Here is a 26,705-nt window from a genome sequence, read left to right as displayed (position 1 = left end):
TGCCTGAAGTGCCTGAAGTGCCACCTGAGGGGTGACTTGAGGACATCGGAAGGGTAACCGAGACCTCCTTGAGGCAGATGTGAAGTGCAGCAAGGTACCCATGTGGATCTCAAATGGCACCAGATCCTTGTGTTTAAGCAGCTGCCTTGCATGTCTCTGCCCCACTGGACTGCAACATGGAAGCACAGCTGCCAAAAATGCACATTTTGTAGCTTAACATCATTCCAAAGTCATGTTGGGTTACAAATTACAGATCCAAGCGCTGACTTTGCCTGTCTCATTTCCCAGCAAGACATTTCAGCTGGGCCAATTAAGACTCAGTCTGGTAACTTTCTGTAAGTTGTTTCTTTTAGGATTTCAGCAATGGGCCTGGCTGCCAAGTGACATTTCTGAGCACTTTGTTCTAAGCTGAGGCAGTCTCTGATGATCCAAGCCACCCTGTGAAGACATGAGCAGTAATCCCTTCAAAGACAAAACCCTCCTTTTCCTCTGAAATGCAGCTGGCAGTGTGTTCCTTTCTGAAGGAAAGCAGCAAGTGCTACAACATGATATATAATTTATTGCTATTAATTTTTGGATATGTTATTTCTGAGCATATCCTATCTCTTTAAATTTTTTATTAGCTTATCATTTTCTTATTTAAGGGATTCTGCCTGTAGAATTGTGGGGTTTTCTTTCTTAATTAAACTCCAAATGAATTTCACTGTTAATTTTCCCAATATCCATTTGCTCAGTACAAATAAGTGGAACGAATGTCCTGTCAGCATTTTCCTGCTGCAATAATATACAAACAGCTTCCTCACCTCCTGTGAGGGTGGGAGATCTCCACAAGAGCATATGTCTGAGTCACTGGAAGCCAGAAGCCTCCACAAGCTGTCCCAAATCACCAGCACTGTGCTTAGTCAGTGCAGAGCTGGGAAGGAGGCAGATGATAAAGAGAAGGGGAATTACCCAAGAGGAATTACCCATGTGGTCATAGTTCAGGTCTTCCTTGAGTAAAGATTTCTCTTCATGCATAGTTTTCCATATCACCTTCTCAATTAAGTGGGAAAGACCAATGAAACTGCTTAGAGGAGAGCCCTGGAAGCAGAGCAAGAACAATTAAAATGCCATGCCCTGCCCGCAGCTTGTACCTGCACCTAGGTCGGCCCACACCATAGGCACTGGAGTCAAAGGCTACAGTCACTGCTTGGGATTTTCTGGCTGGTATTTTATGTGTCTGTAGAGGAGGGGGTTCAGAGACATTTCCAAATCCTGGAGGTGATCAACTGTGAAGTTGAGATCTGCTTCATAGTTGGAATAAGCCATAACAATATATTACTTTATAGATAATTCCACATAAGATAGTTTTTCTATCTCATTCTGTCAGCTGCAGCATCTCTCTCCATTGTTACTACAGCCCAAGAAATCCTCACATTAAATCTTCCCCCACCAGTCTTGTCTGTCATATTTACACCAACCTACATGTTATTATCTCTTTAATTTTGCTAGGCAGGACTTCATCATGCCTTACACCATCCTACACCTGGTTCTCATACTATCCTCTAATTTTATTTCACATCCTTTATCTTGTATTTCCAGGCAGTTGCTATTTCTCTTAGTCCTGTTGTTTTACATTATTCTCCTGACCTGACTATATGATCATCTTATGTTTCATATGATCACATTTCACCTTCTGATTTCCCCAATTCTGATTGGTTTTCATTTATTTTGCTCGCAAGGCTTTGGTGTCAATTAACCAATCAATTCTTGCTGTCACCATATGCTTTTAATATGGATTAGGTGACTATGGACTTTTGGGAACCTGAGCCCTAATTTCCAGCAGTTTTAAGGGGAGACAAGAAGCTCAGGGCAGACCTGCCAGTTTGGGAGCCCAGATGTCTTCAAGGGATGGCTGTACCAGACCAGACAGCAGAAATCTGCAGTATCTCACATGAGGAAAAGAGAGAAAAGAGGAAACATCTCATGTTTATTACAGCAGTAATGATATCACAGTGGGGGTGTGTTGTCTTATTCCAGGCTTATAGCTAGGATCTGCAAATGTCCCAGGGCTCAGCATGCAATCCCAAAGACACTCTATTTGCATGTACTCCACATTCAATAAATAAAAAATGGAAGTGTCAGATTGACATTTTAAAACACTCTGCTATTAAGCAGTTGCCAGCAGATCTTGTGCTTTTTGGTCCTTACTCTCCCACAAGCCCTCCCTGGATGTTGTGATGAGCTGGAGATGTTCGAGCTTTACTGCCAGGCTGAGAACCAAAGCAAAGGGGAAAAAATGAGAGGGGGAAAATTTATCTTTGAATCTGTGTCTTAAGATAAAATCCTGCCTGCAGACAGCCCAGGCTGCCAGAAGGAGTGATGACTAAGCCCCGTGTCCTTCTGTGAACAACCACTTTGCTGACAACTTCAGCCGTGCAGCCCTGCACACCAAAGGACACTGATGGGCCATGAAATTTGAGTCTGCATCAATGATCTGTTTAACTTCCCATCCTTCACTCCAGTTCCAGAGATAGACATCATTCATAAAGGAGAGGTCTTGCAGTTACCAACCATAAACAAAGCCAGTGTTAACACAAAGGTCAATTTTTTTACCAGTCCACTCTTCTTCTGCAGATTCAGGATCTGAGAGGTGATTAAAGCAACACAAGATTATTATTTGGAATGAAAGCATGAGGTTATTCCTTTCCTCTGAAGTGCAAAGCATGCAGAGGGAAGAGACCTGCAAGATCTCTGAGCAGGGCCCTCTTTCACACCTCCAGCTCTTTTCAAGCTGTCTGTTCCCTCCCCAGCCCACTTAGCTCACACCTCTAGTGAGGGAGACACAGGACTGTCATTCCTGCAGCACATCCCTTCTTCCCCAAATCCCTGTGTGAGTGGGCAGACCACCAGATCTCACTCCTACATGACCTCAGCAACACGGAAGCTTAACTTTCATCTGGTGGGCTGCCAGCCTGGAAGAACAAAAACAGTGTCCTCAGAGAGGTCCCTGCATCCTCACCAGTGTTCTCCCCACAGTTACCTGTCCCCTGAAGCTGTCCACTCTCAGCACTTGTCCTTATTTTGCTGTCCCTTTTTTTCTGCTCAATTCTCCCTTTCCAGAACCTTCTGTTTTCACTTCTGGGCATCACACAGGCTCATGTCAACTACATAACCCCAAGATATATGGTGTATTTAACCACTGCAGTCAGCTCTCTTAATTTCACCCTCTAGAACATAACCTTTTCTTTTTCTTTCCAGCAGAAGGCAACGCATTACCATGCAATCACCTCTTAAAGATTAATAACTTTATAGCTCTTCCATCCCTGCAAAGGCAAAATTTTAATTTGCTTTTCTCAAGCAGGACTTTTCCTACTCCATTATATTGGTATTACCCACTGCCAAAGCCTTACACACTGCATGATGTGAAAGAAAGTCACAGGGAATAACATAATTTGTGCTGCAATGCACCTCAGCCATTTGATAATTAATCTAAAATATTTTTGTGTTTGGGCTGGAGGAGGAGGAAGGGTGAGTTCCACCTCAACGAGAGGTGAGTGTTTCTGTTCCCCAGATGTTCTGTCCAGGTCTGTAGATATTTCCCCACTAAGTGCCACACCTGGCCTCTACACAGGTGACAACAATCACAAGATGATGTCTCCCACCTCCCCACCAACTCTGCCAGGTTTGGAGACTTGCTTGAGATCTTGGTCTTCACCCAGTACCTTAAAGTCATGGCCCCCAAAGTGAAGGTGCCTGGTGGGTCCTACCATATGCAAAACTCCCTGTGCCCACATGAACATTTTCCTGAATTACTGTTGGGTCATCCCAGAAAAAGCAGCATCACCAATGATGCTGAAAGTTTGAAATTTGCTGGTTTGGACTTTTTGATTATTATTCTGCTTCCTCTGTGAGAGATGAACTGCACTCCCAACCTCATGTTCTCTATTTGCAGGTGATTTTGACTTAACTGCACTATTGATCCCAAGATGGATAGGAAGCCCAGCAGCTTAAGCCCTGTCCCTGAAGGTGTGAAAGCTTCATTAGATTTATGGAATTCTCCAGGGTATACTTGGGGCTCTGCAGTCTATCTAGCAAAAAGGCTTTACATTTTACTCACATTCACATGATTTGTATTCCTTGTTGAATTATTATTTGTATTATTATTATTTAGCCTCAAGATTTCTCCTCTAGCTCAACTGCACAAGAATGTAGTCACTTAGTAGGTGGGGAGGTGAGCAGTCCATCCCCCATGAGTCTCACATATCCCATCTCTCAGCCTCATCCTACCACTGTCTTCTCCCCTTCACATCCTTTTTTATCAGGCAGGACAGATTTTCCTCTGAGGGAGCTAATGAGGCTTCATGATTTCCTCTCATTTTCACCTGGGATAAACAAAAACATCTTTAGAAGGGGTCAGATAAAAGCAAGAAGCAATGGCCTTACAGGTGTGTACCAATTTTGGCTAGGATAGAGTGAATTTTTTCCTCAGTAAGGCTTGTGTTTTGTATTTTTTGTGGAACTAGTGCTGATAACTCAGGGATGCTTTCCTTATCCCTGGGCAGTGCAGTCACAGGGTCAAGGCCTTTTCTGTTCCTCCTCCTGCCCCACCAGTGAAGCAGCTGGGGGTACACAGGGAGTTGGGAGGGACAGGACAGCTGAGCCCAGGGATATCCCAGACCACTGGGCATCAAGCTCAGCACTCAGAGCTGGGGGAAGGAGAAGGAAGGGGAGGATATTTGAAGCAGTGGTGTTTGCCTTCTCAAGTCTCCTCCTCTGTGTGTGATGGAGCCTGGCTTTCCTGAAGATGGCTGAACACCCTCCTGCCCACTGGATGTAGGGAGTGAATTCCCTGGTTTGATTTTCTTCAGAGAACAGCTTTTGTTTCACCTATTGAGCTGTCTTTATCTCAGCCCACCACTTTTTTCACTTCCACTCTTCCAGTTCCCTCCCTCATCCCATTGTGTGGGAGCGAGTGAGCAGCTGAGCGAGGCTGAGTTGTCAACTGGGGTTGAACCATAACAAGATGCAAATAAAACCTGGCATCCCCTTCTGACTCAGAGCAGGAACATCACCCAGCCATGGGGACAGAGCAGCACACTGCACGCCAGCTCCATGGCTAAAGTGGCACTGGGGCACCAAGGGGACCACTTAGGGACAGCATTTTTTAATAGCTTCCCTCGCTGTGTATCATGGGGAGTTAGTGGCAGATCCCTGACATTTGTAGAACAGACTAATTCAGAGGCTGAGAAGTCCAGAGAGGATAATGAAGTTAGACAGGTATTGTCTAAATGAGAGAAGAAAAGGGCCACCTTGTATATTGGGAAATACAATTCAAAATGTGGAATTTTTATTCAGAAAGAAAATGAAGCCTTTAAAGCCACAAAACAGAAGTAGCCTGAGAACACACAATAAATCAGGTGAGTGCAAGGTGAGCAGAAACTGGTAAATATCATCAAAATGTGGCCATGACTCAGGGCTGTTCCCTGGAATAGCCACAGATTCTGCTGTTCCAGAGGGAATAGAGACAGGAGTGCACTGGATACATTGGCAGGATTGGTGAGGAGGACAGCAAGGACTGCTGAGGATCAGGAAGAAGGAGACATGACAGCTACACACTTGAGGATTTTGCAAAATTGCAGCATCTAAAGAAATGCAAGCAGGTTTCAATAGAGCTGTGTGTGGAGGGAATGTGAATCAGCCTGCTGGAAGAGCAGGAAACCCTCCCTGACAGCCAGATCAAGCTGCCAGTGTAGTGCCACAGCTTCCAGAGGCAGGATGGGAGCATCCTGCGCCCAGCCTAGACCAGCACGAGACAACTTCCCCCAGACACTGGTAGCCAGCCACAGCCATGGTCCTGGCCCAGCCACCTCCTCACTGAAAACCTCCCACCCCAGCAAGGCAGTGCTGCTCCAGCAGTTTCCCACTTAACTAAAGATAAAATAGAAACATTCCTGATTGACCTTTTCTGCAGTTTTGGTGAAGCCTCAGCATTACAAACAGGAATGACATTTTTTTGGGCACTTTAGTTTTTGTGCATAGCAAGAAAACACACTTTTCTTCCTATGAAATAGTGACTTTTCTCACCATTAAATGGCTGTTTGGATTTTCATTACATTTTCTACTTGCAAAAACCCTTGGACATGGGCATTATTTTAAGCTAGCTCTAGCAATGATATTTGAGGTCATAACAAAAATGGAGCTTTAAAAGGCCCTTTACAGTTCTGATTTCCCTCACTTCTGCCTGGAGAGCATCAACATTTTTGCTTGCTTGTTCAAGGCAGTATTACTGAGGATGTAATATGGTATATTTTTAAAACGACATTTCACAAGCAACCTCCCCAGATTACAAGCAGTACCCCTTTTTACAGGTGAATTTTTTGCTGTACCTGGTGGTACCCTGGAGCAGCCTGGAATCTCAGGGATTTCCACCTAGCCAGGGCATTTGGATGTGGCAAGCAAAACTCTTGTGCCATTATAAGCTCTTGTGCCAATATCAGATGGGCTGCAGCCTCATGAACCAAATCCTTTGTCCCCTCCCTAAAGTCTCTTTGCTAAATGGTGGGAATGCACCAATCTGGAGCAGGCAGCAGGTTTGGTTTGTTTTGTTGGGTGAGGAGTTCCCCCACTTCTTCTGATAGAAGAACCAAGGGATGCACGAGGTGTTACTGTAATTAAAACCCCTCTGTGCTGAAAAACAATTGCACCAGGCAGCCCTGTGCCAAACAAGTGCTTTGAGCTCCCGGGCTCCACACACAGTCCCGGCTGACCTTTACAGAACATTTCTGCTGTGCCATTAATTTTCACAGGTCCCTTAGGTGGGCACTTCAGAGAGTCTTCCCTTGCTCTGCACGCTGCAATTCCAGGGTTATGGCATTTTCAGACACACTAGACAAAGACCCATGCAGGCTTATTTTATTTAATGGGTATTTTTATACACCCTTTAATCAAATATTTGGCTGCTGCAATCATCTTGGCTAATGAATGTGAGCAGGACCCCTCTGTGTTCAATGCCTGGGTCCTTCTCTTCATTTCACACCCACATCACAACATTCCTCCCCTAATATAGGGGCATGGGTATAGGGCATCTTGTCAGAATCTAACTTATAACTTCTAAGCATTACTGGAATCTATTTCTTCCTCTTGAACTAGAATCTGAAAAAGTGAATTAGTTTTCTATAAGATAGGCCACCTAAATGATTAAACCTGTGACCATGTTGCTAATTTAAATACACTGTTTTTAAAAGCTATTGAAAAAGGTCCACTAGTCAAAACCATTTTTCAAGATATTGCTTTATTTAAAAGCACAGCCCTCATAAAATACACCTCTGAATGCAACCACTTAAAGATATTTTAAGCTGTCCAAGAGTTACTTGGGGAGATTTACCAATGTCTGCGCATTACAGATAATGCAGGCAAGCACTGCAGTGACAAAGGGAGGCCAGACAGTGTAAGGTCCTGCTTTCAAAAATCACGTCCCAAGTAGCAGTCACTGCCCCAGAAGAGCTCCCAGTAATTACAGCCCCACAAGAAGCATAGTGGGATGTAACACCGAGCAGTTTATGAAGTTCAAAGTACACCTGTGGTGCATCCCAATTCTACAAACAACCACGGCAAACATTATATAGCTTTCCTTTGGGGACGAGCGAAAATTACACACAGAGGGCCTGGAAATCTATTAAGCCATTCAGCAGGTAATAATTCCTGCCAAATCAGGCAGCAATGTTAGCTGCTTATTAGCTGTATTAGATACCCGCAGACAGAAGGCATCCGGCACCGTTCTGTGGCACAGCATTAGCCCTTGATTTGTTTCAGGCCACTTGTATTTGTCACCCTCCCCCTCAGGAAGCCGAAGCCACCACCTGGCGTCAGTTAGCTGGAGGCTTCCCTCTGTAAATTGATCTTTGTGAATTAAGGCAGCAGAAGCTGTGTGCTGAATTACACCCAGCTGCGTGCAGGGTTGTTTTAAGAGGAGATTGTATTTTCAGCTCAGGTGAGCCAAGGAAGGGATGAGCAAGCTTTGCTGCTCCAGTCAATCATACACTGAAGGCTTTGTGGTTTTCTCCAAAACACAGCCGCACACAGACCAAGGGCTCTAGCAGCAGTATTGGCACTTGTACCAACATCAGACTTATCAATAAAATTATCAATGTTCCTGCAAAAAAAAAAAGAGGAGAGAGAAAATGCATCAACAGATATTTTATAGGCATAAAGTGTAACAATTTGATTAGTCATGAGACTCCTTGACCAATTGTTGGGTAATAATTTTGGAGAGCAACCTAATTTAAATTTCTATTTACTGTTATTATATTACAGCTGCTAAGAACAAGAGCCTGTGAGTCCTTCCATTTTTCCTGACTGCCTTCCCCCTTTTACTGTGGAGCTGCTTATCCAAAACCCCATTGGAGCACACAGGCAGTAACCCCTGGGGCAAAGGGCCCCACAATGCAGGGGTACCATCCCCACTGGTGCATAGAGAGCTCAGGCACCTCAGTGCCATAAGTGACCATCCCTCTGTCCTGTAACTTACTCAAAAAACACACCAGATTTTAATTACCACATTATTTCCATGTAATACCTAAAAATCATGGCAGAGGGACACCATATAAAATATATTATCCAGTAAGTCACTCAAGACTTGCACTCATCACATAAAGACCTGGCTGTTAAATGGTCTTTCCCATCACATCTTAATTGTTTAATTTTAAAGGGCAGATTTGGAGTTTTCTGAGCCACTTCCAAAGTCTAATACACATGACAGCTTCACAGTGTGTGATCCAGCTGTGAATGAGTAAAATGCCTTTTCAGTATTGCCTGTGCACATCAATATAAAGACAATATTGAAAAGTCGGTTGTGTTTACCAAGTTAATGTGCTCATTTTACGTGCTCACTTAGGCCAGTGCACTGTGTCAGTGGCAAGCCAAGGCTGTTAAGGCAAGTACAAATACTATAAAAACTGTATCAAATTTTTCTATATCTTTGCAGTTGCCTCTTATTTTACATTCTCCTGCTCCTTTTTTTATTCCCCATGTGAAGCTGAGCACCATCCCCCAGCTGAAATGCTGACACCTCCAGTTATGACTTCATTGCAGCAGAAAAGCTTCAGGAAGATGAGTCTGGATCCTGCTGCCAAAGCCTGGGTGGGGGTGGAAGGTGATGAAGGTCACCAGGCTGGGCCACAGTGCTGTCCAAAAGCTCCAGGTTTGAAGCAAGGAGTCTCCCAGCCCTGCAGCTCCTTGCTTCTGCTTCTTCACCAGGTACTGACTGTGTATCATGAATTGGAGAAGGGCCTTTCCTGGTCCACCACCCCAGACAGTGAGAGGAGTCCCTGTACCATCGTTACTTTCCTCTTTATGGCCAGACATTTGTCCTGCCTTAGGAATTTCCAGTCCCCCTCTCTTCTCCTCTGCTGCTCAAACACACCCAAAATTAAGTGTGTGAAGTTATCCTTATGCTGAACAATGGGAAAAAAAACCCAAAAAAACTTAAATTGTATTTGAGGTGAATCAGGGCTTAAATGCAGAGTGACAATTTAAATCCTGCATTGTCATTAATACCCATGAAGAGGAAAATATTTTTTCCTTTGGGAAAGATAGCAAACAAAGCAGCAAAGGGACTTTCATCACTTCTCTGGCTTTGGCTGCAGCAGCAGGTGGCAGGGGTCACACATCTGAGGAGACTCAGGGGATGCACCAGGGGATTCACAGCAGCCCTAGGTCACACAGTCCTGCAGCAGCAGCACCTCCTCCTCTGTCAGGATCAGGGTTGAGGCAGCTGCCAGCACTGCCCACCAGGGAGAGGAAAACTCTGCAGATAGGATCAGACAGGTGCAAATGTTTTCTGCTAAGAAAATTTCACATTTCCAGTGTGTTTTTAATGAAACTTTTAAAAGCGATTTTTTTTATGCCCGTGAATTTCTCCTCAGATTTTTTTTAATTTAAGGTACTCTGACCTGCTTGAGTTTCTGCAGAGCAAGAACTCTGTGGAAATTAATAAATTACTACACAGCTATGTATTTAAGAAAAATTCTGTTTCTAAGGACTAACAGCCCATGTGCCCAGCAAAAGGCATGTATGTGATCACAAAAGCTGGCAGGCAAGATGCTTGGGTGGGCTAAGGAGCAGGCAAAGAAAGCTGTGCCTTCTTCCCAGCCCAGCTCTGGATGGCCAGCTGCACTGATCTGCAGGATTCAGCCCTGTGCAGCCCCTCTGTCCAGGCCCTTAACCTTGCTCTGACTGCTGGAGCCAAACACATTTCTTATTTAAAGGATAATTAACCTTCCAAATGAAAGTCAGGGCTCCAGGCTGCATGGAGGTGCTGCAAGAAGGAAAACCAGGGAGACCCCAGCTGCAGGTCGGTCAGTTCAAACCCCACCTCTTGCTCTACACAAGCTCCAAGTGTGTTTTATCTGTCCCTCCAACACACCCATTTATAACATGGTTAAACTCTTAGGGGATTGGAAAACAGTGTGCCATTTGGTTTCCCTGTCTCTTGGAGGCTGGAAAAGCAGCTGCTGCAATTCTCATCAGGGTTGGGGTGGGTCACAGCACCGGGGCCCTGGCAGCCATTACCTGCAGAAAGCAGCTAAGCACTGCTATCCAGCAGGTTCTTCAGCTGGGAGGAGGTGGGAGCGGGCGTGAAGGGGAAGGCTGTGCTCAGGCAGCACATCTGAACCATGACCGTGGTCTGGACATCACCACCAATGGCACAGGGCCCCCAGTCCCCATGCCATCTCTGGTTTCTCAGCCTGGTGTTCAGCTCAGGTGCCATTGCCACAGCAAACACACCCCATTCATGTGGGGAATTATGGACATAATGGAATAAAGAAAAAAAAAACGGAGGACAGAAGTTGTGGAGTGCTACAAAATGAGACACTGACCCCACAGGTCATAGAGCATTGTCTCCTGTCATCCCTTTGACCATTAGTTTTGATCTATTTAGCTCTGTAATGAGAAACCCTTTCCCTGAGTACAACAGGAGGAGGAGAGGGAGAAAGGGACCAGAGGTATTCAGTGGGCAGTATTTGTGCCAGCAAAGAGCTGCCATCACCACACAGTTTCCCAGCACACAGGCTCAGAGGCTTTTGCCACATCCATTTTTGAGGAGCTGAAGCATCAATTGACCAAGTCCAGCACCTGAACAACCCCAGGAACCCCAAGATCACCTGGGAAAACACACAGGCTGTGCTGTGGGATGCACCTCCCATTCCCCTGCTCCATAACCTGTGCTCAGCTCCCGATGCATCAGGCACTGTCTCTCCTTTACCTCGCAGACAGCTCCATGTTTGTCTGACTTGGACAGGTTTTAGCAGCTGCCAGGGTGCTGCAGGGGTAAGAGAGTGAAAGGAGCATTAGTTAGAGGTGACTGCCCAACCAGAACAAAATCATTGCTGCCCTCAGGGTGTTGCACAGCTGAGGAAAGGTGTATCTGCCCTTTTTGAGCTCACTGTTCGCTTGCACATTGGGCAGACAGACCACATTAGACATTTTGTAGAGTTAATGGAGGTGAGAGAAGAGCAGAAGGTTGGCAGGTCATGACTTCACGAAATCAAAGTGCATTAGCAATAATTAGAGGAGTTCTTCTATAAATACTCATAGCTCTGTAAAATACAAGAGGCACACACAGCTGCTGCCCAGCTCCAGCCTAGCACCACTTCCAGGGTGTCTGCTTGGGCTGAACACTGTGATTACACCAGAGCAGCCCGGTTGTGGCTCAGCTCCCCCAAAACAATGTAAAAACTTTCCTCTTCCCCAAACCAAGCCTCAGGTAACAGCACAATTTGTTCACAAATGCGTGGTGAGCCATACTGAGGGCAGTGCTGAGACACCTGTGCAGGATCACCACAGCAGGGTAAGATTATCACTACCCACACTTTGGGGGGGACAAGCTCAGCACGCTAAAAAACTAATCTCTCTCAGGACCACGACAAGCAGAGCTCTCCCTGCCTTTATCTCTGCCAGTGGCATGGGTGCATGCCCGTGCCCTGCCTGCAGCCAGGCGCAAGGAAAGGCTGAGGTGATGCAGAACTGAATTGCAGCGAGAGTGCAGAAACCTCCTGACAGTTATCCCCCGAAGGGGTGTCACATCCCGTATGTGACATCGATTCCCTTTCTGCGTCCCTCCGGGATTCCCTGTGCCCAGGGACTCAGTCCTGCTCAGCACCCACAGGTGAGCTCCCTCCACTCCTGGCTGGAGCAGCTGCAGGGAGACACGGATTCCTCGGCTCCAGACAGAAAGACAAGGCTCTAATGCTCCCACCTTGCCGTGACTACAAGGCACCAGCCTTTCCGGGAAGGTTTGCCATCAGATGCTCTCAGTCAGCCGCTTTTTCCCAGGCAGGTTGTGCTGAGGGGTTTTCCAGGCTGCAGCCATGCAGGATTTCTTGTAGGAAAATGCCATCGTGTGGCAGAGTGTGAAACCCTGCCTGCACCGAGCCTGCACACTCCTGCCGGGCAAAGCAAAGCCTCACACAACTAAAACACATGCTACAGTAAGGCCAACTGCAATAGTAATATTGCAAACGTGCAATTGCAATAATAATATTGCAAACGTGCCAACTCCCCTCCCCACGGTGCTTCAGCTGCAGGTCTGCATTACAACAGATTCGTGCATGTTCCTGATTTTCTGGGTTCATTGGGAGATAGACCAGTTGCTTCATATTTGTTATTATTGTTCAGGCACAACTTTCAGTATTTTTCACCACTAACACAGTCTGGCTAAATCAGAGCTGGGAAACAGGAGAAGACAATAAAACCAACCCACAAGTAAACACCACCTTTGGGGGTTGCATCTCAGAGCAGCCCCTGCTGACAGACCCCTTGCCATGCTGCGGGCAGCAGGCTCAGCCTTGGGCTCTGCAACAAGTCAGGGATGGGGAGATGCAAAAAAGACCGGGGTAAATTTTCCATAAGGTTGTGTAGCCAGGGCATTTAGCTGGGAAGGAGAGATGTATTTAAACCCCTGCTCCATTTAAAGTTTATTTATTAAAAAAAAAAAAAAAAAATGGAACAGCTCCAAGATGCTAAAAGAGATGAGTGCTCATGTTGGCCATCTTCTCTGCCAGTTTGTCTTTCAAACTAAACATCTTTCTTGATCTTTGAATTCATGAAAATAAGAAAAACAAAAGCTCTTTTCTCAGCTGTATCAGTGTTATATGCTTCATATCAAGCACTACAGCTTCAGCTCCTATAAACTTGCTGCTGTGCTCTCTGGGCCTCCCTTCAGCAGTAAATAGTAAATGCATCCATACTAAAAGTATATATTTATACTGCAGCTTTGGGGGAAAAACCTACAGCCACTGTGCCTGCTGCTGCCCAAACACACATGGGGCATTGCTTCCCATGGAGGTGAGGGACACCTGCAGCCAACATGGGCCAGGCTCTGCCTTCCCTTTGGAAACCCAGTTTCTGATAAAAATGTTGAGAGGAAAGAGACAGCTGCAGCATCCACATGGGAGCTGGGATCTCTGTCCTATTTAAAATAGGAAACTCACAGGCATGTACTGGAACAGGGGGCCGGCACTTGGAGCTGATTATTCCAGCACTTTGCTTCTGTGGGGGAAATTTTTAAAAAAGAAACAAAACAATGGGAACTAAGTGACACTAACAACGCATTTCTCTTGATTTTACTGCCACAGGGGTTTTGGGCTAACCAGAGAACATCAGTTATCAGGGAGGCTGCACAACACCAGCCCACAGCTGGCAGCTCAGCCAGCCTGGCAGTCACCTCCAGGCAGCTTCTCAAGTGATAACTCATCCAACCCAACAATACCTAACACTTGGTACAAACATTTGCACAAAATGAAGAGATGAGCCTAAATTGATTTGGCAGTGACCTTTGGTTTATTCCAAGCTCAGCTGCATGAAACTACCAGCTTTTAAGTCAATTAAACCTGGAGTCCTACCTCATCTACTGGAATAAAATCAAATTCCTGAAGAGTAAAGTAAGCCAAGTTTGGGCAGGCCAGACTGCAGCTGTTTAGTGCTCTGTGCTATTTTCTGTGCACAACCTGCACTGCTCCTGCTCATCCTGCAGGCAGCAGGACAGTAGAAGTGTAAATCTCCTTTATAGAGACTATATATTATGAAATCAGTAAGTTGGAAATGACCAGCTCAGCTTTCAGCAGAGGGGGACAGCCTGCTCCTGTATCTTTGAGATTTCCTTCTTGAAGAAGGACCAGCCTGCCTGGACTCCTCTGCCCTTCAGGATGGTCTAAGGGATTCTGTCAGTCTGTCTCATACATAGGACACACAGCTATGCTGTGACATCATTCCCATTAAATCCTCCTAACATGGGTTTAAAATTGCTTTCTTCATGCAACCTCCCAAGTAACAAGTATTTGGAGAAAAAAAAAAGAAATTTCATTCTATGTGGGTTTTTTAAAACACTTGCCTTTGCAATGAACCTCACATTTCAAGATTACAGAGGATTCCTGTGTTCCACATTGTACAGTGTGTGCTTTACACAATCCCTGGGATGACCAACCCACAGGCTGCTCAGCCCTCCACCATGCACCAGCAGATCTGATTTGGATCTGGTGTTACAGGTACAGAACATTGATGTGAGCATTTCCAGAGAGTTATTCCCATTGTACAAGACTGAATTTACCATTATGTCTGGTGTGTTTGAGTATTGAGGGCTCTCCCTTCAGTACAAGTCATTAACAGAAGCTGCTCATACTTTTTTTGAATTCTTTCAACACACTCAAAATCAGCTGTGGCTGTGTAACTTCTCCAAAAGTACATCTACGGTATAGGAAAAAAAAAAAAAAAGAAAAAACCTCCCACTTAATTCTATGAGAAAATTAACATAATTTTAGATCACAGCTACAAGAAAAAAACAACAAAACAAAATCGCTGATTGTGTAAAGGTGTGGTTGCCTTCCATTCTCTTCTACACAAACAACAAATAGAAGCTCAGAGCAGCTTCCCTGGGGCCACAGAGGATGAACCCAGAGTTTGTGTAACAGTCAAGGTCTCCCTATAGCTCTGTGTGACAGGAAGAAGAATTGACTCCTTCTCTTTGCATTGCTCACTGTTATGTATCTGTGTGTTAGGAATTTAAGTTTTTCAAGTGAATTTTTAAGACCTTTTTCTAGAAAGGAAAAAGATCCTTGCCTTATCTTCACCCCACTACAGTGTACCAAAATATCCTGTCACTAGAGTATCATACAGTGGCAGAACCAGGAGTGCTGGAAAAGCACAACTCTAACTTCATTTTTTATATATTTGCCCTATTGGTCTCCCTTACCACAGGAATCAGTGTAGTTAGGACTCAAACTGAGTCAAAAAGTGACATAAAAAACTGAAACACTGTATCACTGTTAGGGAGATGTCACTAACAGTTTTGTAATAAAATTGTTCAAAATTTTGTTGTTTGCATCATGTACTGTTTGATTCCAGCATGTGATTTTTTACAATGCCTGCTGTAAAAACACTTTCCCACATTTATCCTTGTTTTGGAGTCACATTTGCCAGGTTTTGAAGCTTTGGCAATAGATAAGCTTCTCTGATGAAAATGTGAGGCATCTTTGCAACTCGGAAGAAACTGGGATATCTCCCTCTTGTGGTTTTCTATGCAAATAGCCTCAACTCCCTCTGTGGGCTCAGAAGTGCCTAAAGAAGAGTTTTCTCTCATCAAATATCAACAGAAATTGAAAGCAATTCCAGTCACTACAGAAAGTGTTCTTCCTAGAAAGAATGAGAAAGAGATTTTTTTCACTTTATTTTTATCTACATGGTATTTTCTTGCAGAAAAACCACAGAGATTGAAAACGCAGTGCTGACTCCTGAATAGCACCACCTGCAAGAAAGTGGGGGGAAAAGTTACAGAACAAAGTAGATGAACAAACCCAACAGCGGAGGAGCTGTCAGGCTTCTCTAGGTAAGTGCTAGCTAGCTGAACACACAAACTGCAGCTCTAAAATGCTCACACTTGAGTTACACAAAGCACATTACATCTCTACCTCACAGACCAACCTCACTCCTCAAAAGCCACAGCGGATATGTAGGGACCCATGCTCAGAACTTCCCATGTCATGAGATTAACAAGTCTGACACCAACATAAAAAGAAATTGTGTGCCTTTATTGGAATGGTGTTAGGCTTTAAATACACCAAATTTTGATAACCTGATTATTTGGTTTAATTAGAAATGACACTACAGAACTGCAATACTGGTCCAACAGTCTCGTCTTTACTTTTTTTTTTTTTTTAAAGCAAGAGATAGTATGAAAATGCACCAAGTAATCAGAAAGCACTAGCAGGCATTGGTTAATCCAAGATAGTAGCTTCTTAGTTCCAAAAGCATTCGCATTGCATGGAACTCAGGATTTAGACTGGTCATGATTTGCAAGAGCTAGTTGCATGAGTCATGACTTTTTCTTTTTTTTTAATTTACTTTCAAGTTGGTCACTGGTAAATTTTTTTCCTCAAATATTACAGTTTCTTTTATTCATATTTTTCCTCAAAGTATAAAAAAGTATGAAATATAAACAAGCTCCTGAATTGCACCCATGAAGGGGTACAATGGAAGCATTAGAGAGCTGACTATCTACACACCATCAAATCCCATCAAATCTTGGATAATTCATTAATATACAAAATATCAGGGCACAGAAAGAACTAAAATCCACTTTTTTTGTTTTGTTACGCACAGGTTCAAATAATCAATCTAAAGAAAAAACGCGATCATTTTGGCTTTCCACTACATCCGCATGTTGAGACACTTATTAAAATGATCTTGCTTAATTGTGTTTGGTCTTTTTCTTATTGTCAAGTCATGTTTGTTATCTTAATACCAGCCATCAGACAAACAAGTAATCAGAAAGACTCTTCCCTCCTCCCCACTTCCCCATCCCTGACCCCTGCAGGGTCAGCTTTAAGACATGACTCCAAACACAGGGTTGTGACGACAGATGCTAGGGCCAATCTCTTCATAATCTTTTTTGGTATGGCATACTTGGTAGAATTCAGGCTGTAAAGGGAAGGGAAAAAAACATTAGTGTATTGTATAGACACCTTATTTTAACAGTATTAACTTTTATGTAGCCAGCGGAAAAAACAAAGGTAGGACAGAAATCCTAAAATTAACTTACATCATGTGCGGCTAAACACCAATGCAAAGAATATATTCTGCCACACAACTAAAATGTGCCATTTAACAGCTCACACAAAGCTTTAATTCAGCTTTCTTTTGCTCTTCCAAGTCTTTAAAGTCTAATGCAAAAAACAGGGAAGGTATATTTACCACCTGAAGCCTATCAGAAATTCCCCAATCACATTTAATATACTATGAAGGTGAGATGAGAGCTTCAAAGGCCCAGCCAGAATGGCCCAAACACGCTCAGCTTTACAGCTAAACTCACTGTGGAAGCCAGCATCGATCCTCCAAACCAGACTGCGTATCTCTGCATGTGGTGTGTAATGACTTGGACATCAATGGGCTTCGGCTGCAGAAAAAGGAGAGAAAAGCAACACAATAAAAGTCACTTCTGCTGGTAAAACACAGATCTAGTTTTAAAGGAGTGCATATACCAAGCTTACTTTTCATAAATTAGCATTTTCATAAAAGCTGTGCATGTAAATTTACATTTATAGCATCAGACTTTCCCTTGTACATTGAAGAGTAAGAAACAGCTCCTGCTTATAGATAAGTTACCTGCTTTATCAGACAGATCCTTCCATTCACACCCATTTTTTTCACACAATGTTCTGATTTCTTGATAGACTATTTTTTTATGCATTTATAAGCATCGACCCATACGACCTAAACTTTCCAAAAAAAACCTACACTTTAGGAAAGTAATTTTCAAGTTTCAGGTGATTATTCTAACAAAGCATCAGTTGCAGATTGGAAGTTGATCCAGGATCAATACAGTCAGTCACGCTTTTCTGAACTACAGCACTCATTCCAGTCAGCCATTCCCTTCCTCTCCATAGGCACACAACCTATTCCTTACTTGTGCCAATCAAAACTGCCAGTGTATGTAACAGTTTCAGAATTTATTTTCCCAGCCCAACCTGCTGAAATTTGAAACAGTATCTAAAAATGTTCTGTAACACACGTGCAAAACTCCAGCCAGTGATTCTTTGCCATGCCTGGTACTTAGAACAGAAGAAGAACCACATCCAATATTCTTACTCCGATTCTGCTTCCTTACTAAGGGGTACAAGTCTAGTAAAGAAAACAGAGACTAAATGATGCTTCTTGGGCCAGAGAACTGTGTATAAGTGAAATTTCAGAGCTATCTACATGACATATTATAAAGCTCTGCTGGGGTTTTAAAGGATGGCTTGAGCTCGCCTAGCTAGATTGCTACTAAAAACAAATGAGGAAAATAAATTTCCTTTAAAAGGAAAAAAAAACACTTTGTTTTTTTCTCTGCTGGTCTTTTCTTCATGCAGAGACAACAGAAACAGTGGTCCATACAGACCACTGACAACAGTTAGGTCAGTGGTCTGTATGGAAAGAGCACAAATTAAGGATCATGTAGTTTAGTAAAAACATGAAGTCCCTTATAGGATTTAAGATAATTGAGGTGGGAAGGGACCACATCATGTCTCTGGACTGGCCTCTTGCTCAAGGCAGGGTAAGCTATGAAGCCAGAGGAAGGTACTTAGGGTTTTATCCAGCTGAACCTCAAAATCAGCAATCTCCCCAGATGTACTGAGGCACTATCAGGAGTCCCAAAGCCTTCCCTCCTCTAATCAAGGTTTCCTCATTCCTCACAGGGCACGTGCTCCTGACTCTCCTGGTAGCTCGACAATCAGCTCGATTCATGTCTCTTATCTTCAAGCTCAAGAGACTGAGCACAATGAGCTGTAACTGTTCAATAAACACCAAGCACAAAGACAGCTGGAGTGGCCAGCTGCAGGTATGTGATCAGTGTAATGGATGAATCTCTGAAAAGCCTCTAGAAGAACTTCAAATAGGACAAAGACAGTTCAACAAAGACCACGATCATTGCAAGAGGTTATTTGCACATTTCCAGGTAACAGATGCTTGTTAAGTGCATGAGCTGCACAAACCAACCTTCAGCCTGCCACCACTAAGTTCTTCACTAAGTTTCAGCCTGGCATCAACAGTCCTTTTCAAGTCTCGCTGTAAACGGCGACCAAAGTCCCTGAACATGGTTGAGCCTCCAGAGAGGACAATATTCTGTTTTGAAGAACAAAATTTGTTAACCACGTCTGAAAATGCAAGTCTCCACATTACCCAGTTCCTAAATTCTAAATAGTTTTAAAAGTTACAGTTAGCAGGTACGCTTTTACTGTGAATTATCTGACATACAAGCATGACACAACGTGAACTCACCAAGAGTTAAAAAATAAAAATTGACTGTGCTTTAAAATCCATTTATATCTTATTACATCTCACCACTTTTGCTTAGTTGCTTCCCTAATGAAAAAGCACATTCTGAAAACGTCTAAGTGAACAACAAACCCTTCTGCATATTGGATTCATTTCTAGGAAAATAGTTAACTTTGCTCATTTGGTGTTGGTTTTTAAGAGTTTCAAATATGTACCTTGACAAAAATCACAATTCTTCTAAAACCCATATATAAAAAATAGACCTTATAGCTACTGACCTTATATAGAGGACGTCTAACATCAATGGGACAATTCTGAATAACTTCATCTACTACTTCTGAGATTGGTTGCGTGAAGTCAGGATTAGCAAACTGCAATCAGGAATAAAATCAAGTCAAGTCACTGTGGAGGACCACACATTGCAAGGGAAAAGAGGTAAAGAGGAGAAAAAAGGAAAGAGCCATTCTGTTATACTAGAGATGTCATGAAAACTAATAATGGAAACAGTTGTTAAAAATTTTTGCTGTTATTTTAAGTGCTTTGTGTATCAACCTGGATTTGTATAAAGATTAGTAGCAATCAAGAATCAAAGCACACCCACTTGCAACAATGGCCAGTATCTATTTACAAATAAGAGGAAAAGTAAGTAAAGATAACCACTTCTTTACAATTTTGCAAATAGGATTTCTCTGCTATCATCTAAGCACATCTAAAACAAAGTCTAGACAATTCAAATCAACTTACCTCAGGATGGAAGAAAATCTCTGGCCCCAGGAATCTCTCGTAACCAACATCAATGGTAAATTCTTTCTTTGAGATAGCATTAATTCCAGTATATTGTTTAATCCACTTTGTACCATCTGTGTCATACTTGTTAAATTCTTTTACTAAGTCAGGGCAAACATAACTAAAGCGCTCCTGAAAATTGAATAGATACAGTTAGAACTATCTAAAATAGAGAAAACTGGTAAGAAATTTCAAAAAAAATGTAGTCATTTAAACTTTTAAGAGTAAGTATTAAATTGGCAGATAAAGAATAGGCCTCAAAACAGCTGAACTGAGATTTACTGTACACAGGTAGATAATGGCTCTGCTACTACAGATCATTTCTGTGCAGCACTGAAGGCTCTGGCTGAGCTAAATTACTTTTCTTCTGCTTTTCCCCTAAACTTCCAAGATTGTGAGAAATTAATTCTGAAATACATTGAAGAACTGCCAGAGAAACAAAATTGAAGTGTACTTTAAGCTGAATGTCTTTCAGAATAGCTTTGTTCTCCATGTAATGTGTATTACAAAAAAGAACACATTAATATTCAGAAAGAATACAAGAGCAATTACAGCTCTTTATATGACACATCCAGCCAACAGTATTTCCTACTGAACATTACAATAATAATAGCAACAGGATAATAACAACAATAATGATAATGGAGGAGAAGAGAAAGGGGAGACAACAGGTGAAGAGTGAAATTCCAGGACAAACTGAGCGAGTATAACCCAACTGTAAACCCTGTTATTTCATGTTATTACATTAAGACATTTTTATATCACTTAGAATCAGAGCCCCATTACTCAGAAGTACAATTACTTCCAGATATTCTTGTACTTTAAAACCAGAATGCAAGTTGTGATATAAAATAACTTTAAGATCTGCAACATTCACATTACCTTCACTGCTTTAGCTGTTTCCAAGGATTGTTCAGGAGGAATTCCTACTTCCCTCTCCCTCAGCAACTGCTGAATGAAGTATGTGATATCTCTGCCAGCAATTGGAATGTGTTTGATACAGCTGCCAATCACATATCCTTCAGCCTGTACACAAAATTAATGGGGACAAAGGTACTGATAAGAACTACTTACACCAAAGGTCAGAGGGAGAGAGAAAGGCATGGAGTCTAAACTCTTACCCACTCCCTGTGATTCTGAGGCTCCTTTAATTACCACAAATCCAATCCTTCACAGTACAGCCTTACTTTACTTTGCATGGCATTGGTTCATAATTCTTACAAGGTTAGAAGGAACAGAAAGGTCACTAGTACATAAGGCAGACAAATCACTATACTCACTATTCCTTGGCCTTTATTTTCTCTTCAAAATGAGGTTACTCTTACCAAAAAGGTCAAGGAACCTTTTTTGGTGAAATATTATTTTAGAATAACTGATGTGGCCCTGCAGTCACAGCCACTGATGTAAGACGTTACAATCCACATGAACCAAAATTAATTTTCTGAAAGCAGGGAGAAAATGCATCATTTCAGCACATTAATTGAGACTGCTCAGAACATCAGAGTGGCCCATCCTCATCCATCAACCTACCCTTACAAGTCACATTCATCCTGGGGACAAGTATAAATGCATTAAAAAATGGTCACGAGTGCAAGGCTGGCCTTCAACCCTACCAGACCTGCTAAATCCAAACAGAGGAATCCAGATATCACACTCATAAAATGCTTATGTTCTCCTATATACACACACCTCATGTTCATTCAAAAATGTCTTACTAACACAGGAAATAGTGTCATAAAAATCTACCACTACTTCACTACAGAGATAAGCGTTTGTTAATTCCTTTTTTATCTACTTTAGAACAGAAATGGTAGAACATTGCTGACAATTTGTTCAACATGTTGAAAAATTTCAGAAGTAAATGACATTCTGCAAAGGAGGTTAATGCTTAAAATTATATAGACTACCTTATTTACACTAAAAAAAATCCTAACCCACAATTCAGGAGAAGTTATTTTAAACAGTAATTTTGAACTATTAAGTACAATTTTAATAGTTTACCTACAGAAGGTCTGAGGTATCAATTGTTTCCTAAGTCTTACTAAAATACTCTAACTTGGATGAACAGTATGAACAAAGATTTAGCCACTATATTCCCCCAAAATTAGTAAGAAATTGCTACATGACAGTGTATGTTTGACCACCACCAATGCTACTGTTTTTAAAGAATTGATGTTACTGTGGCATGATAAAGCTTTGTACAGGTTTTTGTCTTAAAAATTGTAATCTAACTTCATTCTGAAAATACACATATATCTGGTACACAGACATGAATTTAGCTCCCCCAGGAAAGATAGGCAATAATTTGACAGTAAGGAAAATTACTGCAGCTCTAGGTGTTCATTATTTAATAAAATATCACAGAATCTTCCAAGTTTCTGCTTTAGCAACTTGCTGTATTGGAACGGATATTCAACACTAACCAACTCTAGGGGTTGTTTTCTTCCAGTCAAGCAGGAACTTTGCCTTTTCTTGTATGCTGAAACACTACTAAATACTGGGAACAGATGAAGAAAAACTATAAACATGCTACATCTGTCCTCTGATACTTTGTATTATTTCTACTTTATATATAAATGGACCGAGCTAAATGAAAATAAGTAGTAAAACTTTTTGTACTGACTACTGTAAATGGAAATGTGCTAAAGTAATTTCACTCATCACTTAGCATGGCCTTGGCAATTCACCTTTTAAGGTAAGTCAATGAAAGTCAATTAGCCCTGACAAACTCAGGGTTACAGAGAAATTCAAGAATTCCTCCACTACAAATTTAACCAAAACTCACACCCACAGCCCTGGGAATTATCTGATGTTTTTGAAGACTCCTGTCTATACTTCAGTGTGTGTAGGTGTACACTTCAGAGAACTTAGAGGACAAACAGATCTCCACAGAAGCTGAACTTACCACAGGAATGACATGAGTGACACCATCTCCACTGTCTATAACTGTGCCAGTCAGTGTTCGCTCTCCTACTTGCCTTGATGTCCAAGATGCAGCTAAGGCAAGGACAGCCTTGGAAAAAAACCACACTAAAATCAAATACTGGTAAAACATCTACCTGCAGACCTCGCTTCCCAGCACTCCTCCCAAGGACAGGCTGACACCCCCATGGTAATTTACAGCATGGAAACTGATTTGTTTAATAATATTATATATGTCTATACAACAGCTTAGAAAAAAGAGGCTGCAAAATGTAATTTTTGACACTTGCCTGATATTTTTTCAGCCATGCTCAAACAGAGTTTTTCGTTACTTCATACTGAAAGGGATTCAGTTCTTGGATTATTAGAATTATTATGATGTGGTGTGGTTTTTTTATTTACTTATGATGCAACAGATATCATACTCTACTGGCTCAGAAGCCTGTAGAGGTAACAGAGGAACAGTGTCCAGTAACCACCCACAGAATCAAAGCATGTCAAACACGCAGTGCTGGAACTGCCAGAAGGACATAAACATATTCCTAACACCACTTACACAGTTTTTTCACAGTGAAATTAGTTTTAGCCCAAGGAAAAATACTGCAGCTGTGCCTTTCAACGGCCCTCCCCTTACCTGAACAGCAATATATAGCCCTGGAACGTTGAAAGACTCAAACATGATTTCAGCAGTATATTCTCTATTTTCTGGAGTATTTAATGGAGGCTCAGTCTGTGAGACAAAAAAAAAAAAAAGTTTTACTTATATTCAAACCAAACATTTGACTTTAAAAAAAAGAACCACCAACTCCTAATTTTTAAGATGAGTCATTCAACAACAATAGCATGTGAAAATAGTAATGGACCAAGGGTGCTTTTAAGAATTTACGCAAATTGCATTAAAAGAGAGAAAAACAAAAGTGCAATACAAACTACATCAGTTACTGCTTAAGAATTTACATCCAAGACCCCCTTTGTGGGCTGGTTAGCTCATTACAACTTTTGATTTCACTTGAAAGAATCAAGGACTACCAAAATATGTCAAAGGATGCAGTTTAGCACATTTAACAAATGACATTTTTTAGATTTCTCAGTGAAAAGAGCTGTTTTCCTTCAGAAGGCAGCCACTGTAACACAAGTTGATTTGCTCAGCTATAGGAATGTACTCCAGTGAGAGAAGCTGAACATAAACCATAATAGTGTGCAATAGCTTTCATTGAAATATCAAACATGCTCAAGGCTCTACTCTGAAGGAGCATTTTGGATGGTGCTACAGAATACTTGAGAAAAGAAAACATCACTCTTCCATTGCAGCAACTGTGTAACAGCAGGGTAAGAAGAGGAGGGAGTCAGATTTTTCACAAAGGTGTTGGGACAAGGGGCCAGGGACACAAAAAATTACCTGGGAAATTCTAAGTAGGTATTAGGAGGAAAACAGGTGACTTAAAAGTGGTCAAACATTGAAAAGAGACCCAGGGTTGCAATGGCATTTTGATCCTTGGAGACAGTCACAGCTTGGCTGGATACAGCCTTGAGCAACTGGACCTAATTATTGCTTCAGGAAGATGAAGGCATTTAAACAGGTATGGCCAACACTTCTAATTCCAAACTTGATCTATAAACATCACACTAAACCAAACTGCCTATTTCAATGACCCCATATAAAATATTAAGGAATAGCAGATGCTTCAGAGTAACATTGACCTTAATTGAGATCTAATCAGCCCAAATATGACAATCAACCCTTCCAGTTCCACAGAAAATAAAAGACATAAATTTACTCTCTAGATACTTCATCCAGATGGCAATACTGTAAAAACAAAATAATTGCAATTATGTAAAGTCAAAACACAAGTATTGTTTTTGTCTCAAACATATAAACTTCAGATTATTGAATTCAGTGGAGACGGAAAATAAGAAAGTGATGAATCAGACAAGTTGGAGGGAAATGAGAAGAGAACAGAAAAATGTTTGCTGTTCAAACATACTGACATTTTTAGAAAATTAAAGAACCTGGATGGCTTAAGGCAGGTCAAGAAAGCTCCAGGCAATTTATTTACTTTTGCTTTTGAAATATGCATATTTATATTTAAGAATTTACATAAATCAACACATTGTTATTCATCATACAGAACTTCTTAAGCAAGGCATAAATTTACATACCAAAAGAAAATAATGGTCCTCAGGTTCTGCCCTTAAATACTTAAAGATTACTTGCTCCATAAACCTCTCCATCAAGTCCCAGTCTTCAACTATACCATGGCGGATAGGCCACTGGTGGAGAAAAATATCAAATTATAATTGGAAACAAAAAGGAAAAAAAAGAAACAAAAAAACACAAAACCACACAAAAAAAACCCCCTCTGTTTTCAACTGAAATTTGCTCTCAACTGCATATATTAAAAGTATATGATCTACACAGGCAAGAATCCTCAATTTAGGCTTCCCCTATTTCTATGTGACCTATTGAAAATTCTGGTTCCAGCCTTGAGTAGCACAGACAACACACTGCATTTTTCTCAGTAGAGCAGAATGGTGGTACTGGGATAAACCAAAAGTTCCCCCAGCCCAGTGTCCCACTCTGATGCTGCTGATTGAAGCTGCCAAGGAACAAGAGAATGTGGCTTTTCCACTTAACACCCTCTCAGCCTCCTTTCACTTATGAACGCATATATATATATATATATATACACATAAAAAAGTGCTTTGCAAATTCCCACAGGCTCCCCAAGGTGAACAAAACTAATACCAAAGTTTATTTTCTATTTAAACAGAGTTAATAAATAAATAAGATTTAAGTTATCCAAAAAGCATTCTTATTGTTGTATTTACTGTACACGGGATGCTTGCTAAACAGGATTGAAAAATGATTTTTAAAATTTTTCTTAATACCTTGGTTGCATAAGTTGGTTTTTCTATTGCTTCGTCCCCAATGAAGAAGTCTAAATCATCCACACCTTTCAAAACCCTCCTTTGTGCTTGATCCACCACTTTTGCAGACTCTTTGATAGCAATACCTTCAACAGAGAACACAAACATTATTTTAGGTCATATATCCTGCACTAAAAAAAGAAAATCTACCCTGGAAAAACAGACACACTGATCACAATCATCTTTTGTTTCAAGTGTAACTCAGAAAAGCTACATAGAACACAGATCATTTGACTTCAGTCATGGATAAGCATGGTAAGGACTTTAAAAGTAACACAGTAACAGACTTAAATGAGAATTAATTGTTAGACACCCAGCATACAATCAGAAAGATAAAATATACTCAGAAACACTAAAATAGGACATCCCTACACATCTTATTTTTTTCAACAAACATGGTCATTTTCTGCACACTTCAATAATAACAAAACCAATTTTAAATATTATTAGTGTTGTTATTCTTTTAAAAATAATCACTCCCCAGCCATCAGGACTGCAGCATTATCTGCTGTATTTTTTCAAATCTTACTAATTGCCTTTAAACAGAATCCTTTACACGGATGAGGAAATTCCTATCTACAAGCAGCATTAAATCAGCCTCAACTGTCCTAAGGCTGTGCTCCAAGAGCTTTTTCAATGGCAAAAGTATTTTTCTAGTTCTCACCTTCAGCAAGAAGTTATGTTTGCTCACAATTAAGATTAAAAAAACTTATGAAAGGCTGCAGCCTCAAGCCCAGCAGCCAGGGCAGCACAGCTACAGGACCTGGAAATCAGCATCT

General features: G+C 41.7%; 1 protein-coding gene across 1 annotated transcript in view; it reads right to left on the bottom strand.

Moving 5' to 3' along the window:
• Window positions 1-16,043: 16,043 nt before the first annotated feature.
• Window positions 16,044-26,705, bottom strand: part of ACTR3 (actin related protein 3) — a 28,425-nt gene continuing 17,763 nt past the window's right edge. Inside the window, exons 3-12 of the mRNA XM_038142658.1 lie at window positions 25,888-26,012; window positions 25,159-25,269; window positions 23,633-23,728; window positions 22,982-23,089; window positions 20,959-21,102; window positions 20,035-20,208; window positions 19,569-19,661; window positions 19,012-19,137; window positions 17,345-17,428; window positions 16,044-16,953 (exon numbers count right to left, since the gene is read on the bottom strand). Of these exons, the coding sequence (XP_037998586.1) occupies window positions 16,858-16,953; window positions 17,345-17,428; window positions 19,012-19,137; window positions 19,569-19,661; window positions 20,035-20,208; window positions 20,959-21,102; window positions 22,982-23,089; window positions 23,633-23,728; window positions 25,159-25,269; window positions 25,888-26,012 (1,157 nt within the window). The 3' untranslated portion in view covers window positions 16,044-16,857. The remainder of the gene's footprint in view (window positions 16,954-17,344; window positions 17,429-19,011; window positions 19,138-19,568; window positions 19,662-20,034; window positions 20,209-20,958; window positions 21,103-22,981; window positions 23,090-23,632; window positions 23,729-25,158; window positions 25,270-25,887; window positions 26,013-26,705) is intronic.

The sequence above is a fragment of the Motacilla alba genome, chromosome 7, assembly GCF_015832195.1.
Source record: "Motacilla alba alba isolate MOTALB_02 chromosome 7, Motacilla_alba_V1.0_pri, whole genome shotgun sequence".
NCBI classification, from domain to species: Eukaryota; Metazoa; Chordata; class Aves; order Passeriformes; family Motacillidae; genus Motacilla; species Motacilla alba.
Note: the sequence above shows the minus strand (reverse complement) of the source record. Positions and strands in the feature narration are given on the sequence as shown.